Source organism: Triticum urartu, unplaced genomic scaffold, assembly GCF_003073215.2.
Source record: "Triticum urartu cultivar G1812 unplaced genomic scaffold, Tu2.1 TuUngrouped_contig_4728, whole genome shotgun sequence".
NCBI lineage: Eukaryota > Viridiplantae > Streptophyta > Magnoliopsida > Poales > Poaceae > Triticum > Triticum urartu.
The window spans coordinates 1-3,187 of record NW_024115341.1 but is presented as its reverse complement, the minus strand read 5'-3'; the positions used below and the strand labels follow the sequence as shown (position 1 = coordinate 3,187).

The following is a 3,187-nucleotide window of genomic DNA, read 5'->3' as shown; positions in this document are numbered from 1 at the left end:
TTATGTTTCTAGTTTCTATGTTTCAACGGTCGAGTGTATATGTATCTCCCTATTGTACTGTTTAAGGTGTTCATGTAATGGTTTATACAAAATTCAGAGTAGCTTCTTTCTGTTCTCACTGATCATCGTCAACCTTGCCTCACGAACGCCTCACTGATCATCGTCAACCTTGCCTCACGAACGCCTCACTGATCATCGTCAACCTTGCCGCATGGGCGACATGTCATGCCTAGTTCCTCTTACCTCTCGGCCTCCTCGCGCGCAACCTATTACACTTACGCCACCATCGCGAGCGCCCTCCACTTCTTCTCCCCGTCCTTCACCTCGATGCCCTCCTCCTCTTCCCTTCTCGCCAACTTCCCATGGGACGCCGCCGCTAGCAACTGGTTCGCCCCGTCGCTGCCAGGATCGCTCGCCTGCGACTCCGTGCACATCGCATCAGACCCGGCGCCGCGGCCACCGTTCACCCCACTTGCCGAGGCGAATAGACCTATGCCTATCTACTCTATTCTAACTCTGTGTGTCATGTTAAGCTGTTAACTCTTATTCGAGTCGAGTGCATGCAACCAAACACCATGTAATGCATGAGCCCAGCTCAACGAAGGCCACCGAACAACAGGGAAAATTTGCTTCTCTAATGCAGCATGCAGTCTGCCAAACTATGTGCAGAACATGTTTTTTGCCCTGTATTTACTCAGCTAGGCCTAACTCGGTCACAAATGCAAATACCCCAAAATGATGCAACCAACCAAACATGCCCCATAAGCAACACCCGTGCCCTCACCATAAGACTTCAGATCATATATTAACACCTTAATTGAGAAGGAAAGCATTCCATGCTTGAAGAATAAGATGGAAACTTAGTAGTCGAGAATGTGACGCAATGAAGGAAATGTGCAGACATCAGTCATTGTGCTGAATAAAGGCACAGTTCAGTATTCCTCTCTTCGGAGGGGACATCATGTTTACTAGTATCTCTATCGTTTGAGCTACTAGGCGCAAAGCAAAAAACTAACTACAATTGGACGCGCAAAGCTCAACCAAGCGTGCGGTAATCGAGGCTCGACCCAAGGCCGGATTCAGCTTCAGTTCAGTAAAACAGATATATTTTCATCTCGCATATCCAAAAGGCAAAAATTATTCCATTTCATTTCCCATCGTAGTGTTTGTGTGTGCTGCAACTTTTTCTACCCAAACGAAACATCGAAACTCTTGTCTAGACGATACAGAATCTCGCTGCATTTCGTACATGTCGCCACTTACTGCACTGGGATGGCATCAAGCCGGCCAGCCTACCTGTAGATCACTGGGTGAACACCACATTCGTGATGTCCGGGAACTTCTCCTTGATGGCTGCCTTCACTCCACTCCCGATGGACTCTGGGCCGTCATACTTAACCAGGCAGTCCTCGCCGTCAACGGCAAGCACCTCAACACTCCCGCCGTAGTTCGCGATCGCCGGCCGCAGTATGTCCAGGTGCCGGTTCACCGCCTGCAAGCAACATCCATCCAAGGAACGCTGTAAGATCACACTGTTTCTCAAGTCTTTCAAGGCAAAAAATACTACGAGATTGATATTGCTCTGGTGGTGGCAGCTCCTCGACCTCAGGCGTCGTCTCCTCCGGCTGCTGGTCCCCGTCGAACACCTGGCGGATGTCCTTGATGGCGTCACCGAACTTCTCCTTGAGCACTCGCTCGATGCCCATGTTCATCGTCGTCGTCGAGCTGGGACAACTGCTGCACGCCCCTGGATTGTGGTGACAAGACCACAGTCAGTAAGCACGGTAAGATTTGATGCCCCGATGGAATCTTGGCCGTGAATTTCTGTATGGACGCAAGGCGACAAATCCAGTTTACCTTCAAGCCTAAGGGAGACGACGCCGTCCTCTACGGACACGACGGCGACGTCGCCGCCGTCGGAGATGAGGTAGGGGCGCACGTCGTCGAGGACGCGGTCGACGTTATCCGGCGTCAGTTCGTACGTCGCCGCCGAGTACAGGCCGCCTCCCGGCGGCGGCGGCGTGGATGCCGAGGCCGCAGCCAGGTGTCCCCGGAAGTTGGCGGTCCGGATCTTGGAGTCCCCGAATTGGGGTCGCCTAGGGAGCACGAGCGGGTTGAATTTGATGATTCGGCGACGGATTTGCGGCGGAAACGACGAGGTAGCGGCGGCGGCCGCGGTCAGCGACGCCTCCATTGTTTGCCGTGTGTGGTCGTGTATCCCTTTGCTGAAGGAGTCAGGGGCAAAGATCAGTACTACCAGACTCCAGGAGATATTTTACTCCGTTTTCTCTTTCGTAAAACGTTACAGGTTCCTGTTTCGCGCTTATAGCGCGATAATTCAATTTGATGACCAGGCTTATCTTCATTTGGTGAACTGTAAAAAATCATAAAATTTTAAAGTAAACCTGATTTCTTTTGTCATCTATAAGATGCTCAAATGTGTGACGACCGCGCAAAATTTTGAGGTGCTTGAACATTCGATTGTCTTTTTTGTCACGAACTCCTCGAATACTAAATTTCATCAATTTTTTATGATGCCCCCGATTTGACCGTACACTAATCATACACGCAAATGTGTACGATCAAGATCAGGGACTCAGAAGAAGATATAACAACACAACTCTAGACATAAATTAAAATAATACAAGCTTTATATTACAAGTTAGGGGCCTCGAGGGCTTGAATACATCAGCTCGAATACAAACGAGTCAGCGGAAGCAGCAATGTGTGAGTACAGACATAAGTTAAACAAGTTTGCCTTAAGACGGATAGCACAAAAGTAGCAATGATCGAAAAGACGAGGCCTCCTGCCTGGGACCTCCTAACTACTCCTCGAAGCCGAACTCCATGTAGAATCATCCTTGGGATCCTCTGGCTCCTGCACTCCATCATATGATCGCAATAACCGGGAAAGGGGAAAAAAGAAGTAGCAAAGCAACCGTGAGTACTCATCCAAAGTACTCGCAAGCAAGGATCTATACTACATATGCATTGGTATCAATGAAAAGGGTAATATCTGTGGACTGAACTGTAGAATGTCAGAATAAGAGGAAGATGGCTAGTCCTATCGAGGACTACGCTTCTGGCAGCCTCCGTCTTGAAGCAATAGAAGAGAGTAGATGGTAAGTTAACCAAGTATCACCGCATAGAATAAATCCTACCCGGCGATCCTCTCCTTGCCCCCCCC

General features: G+C 49.5%; 1 protein-coding gene across 1 annotated transcript; it reads right to left on the bottom strand.

The window, feature by feature from the left end:
* Positions 1-1,089: 1,089 nt before the first annotated feature.
* On the bottom strand, positions 1,090-2,262 carry LOC125528232 (nifU-like protein 1, chloroplastic). Its single transcript, XM_048692728.1, has 3 exons — positions 1,858-2,262; positions 1,605-1,747; positions 1,090-1,492 (listed from the first exon to the last, which is right to left on the bottom strand). Exons 1-3 carry the CDS (start codon positions 2,192-2,194, stop codon positions 1,304-1,306), a joined length of 669 nt encoding a protein of 222 aa, XP_048548685.1. The 5' UTR covers positions 2,195-2,262; the 3' UTR covers positions 1,090-1,303.
* Positions 2,263-3,187: the final 925 nt, after the last annotated feature.

What these genes read in the sequence shown, in the direction of transcription:
- LOC125528232 (XM_048692728.1), bottom strand. Translation starts at nt 2,194, where the DNA reads ATGGAGGCGTCGCTGACCGCGGCCGCCGCCGCTACCTCGTCGTTTCCG. An exon ending in CGTCTCCCTTAGGCTTGAAG is followed by an intron (nt 1,748 to 1,857) that starts GTAAACTGGATT and finishes ACCACAATCCAG; the next exon opens with GGGCGTGCAGCAGTTGTCCC. An exon ending in CGGAGGAGACGACGCCTGAG is followed by an intron (nt 1,493 to 1,604) that starts GTCGAGGAGCTG and finishes TGTTGCTTGCAG; the next exon opens with GCGGTGAACCGGCACCTGGA.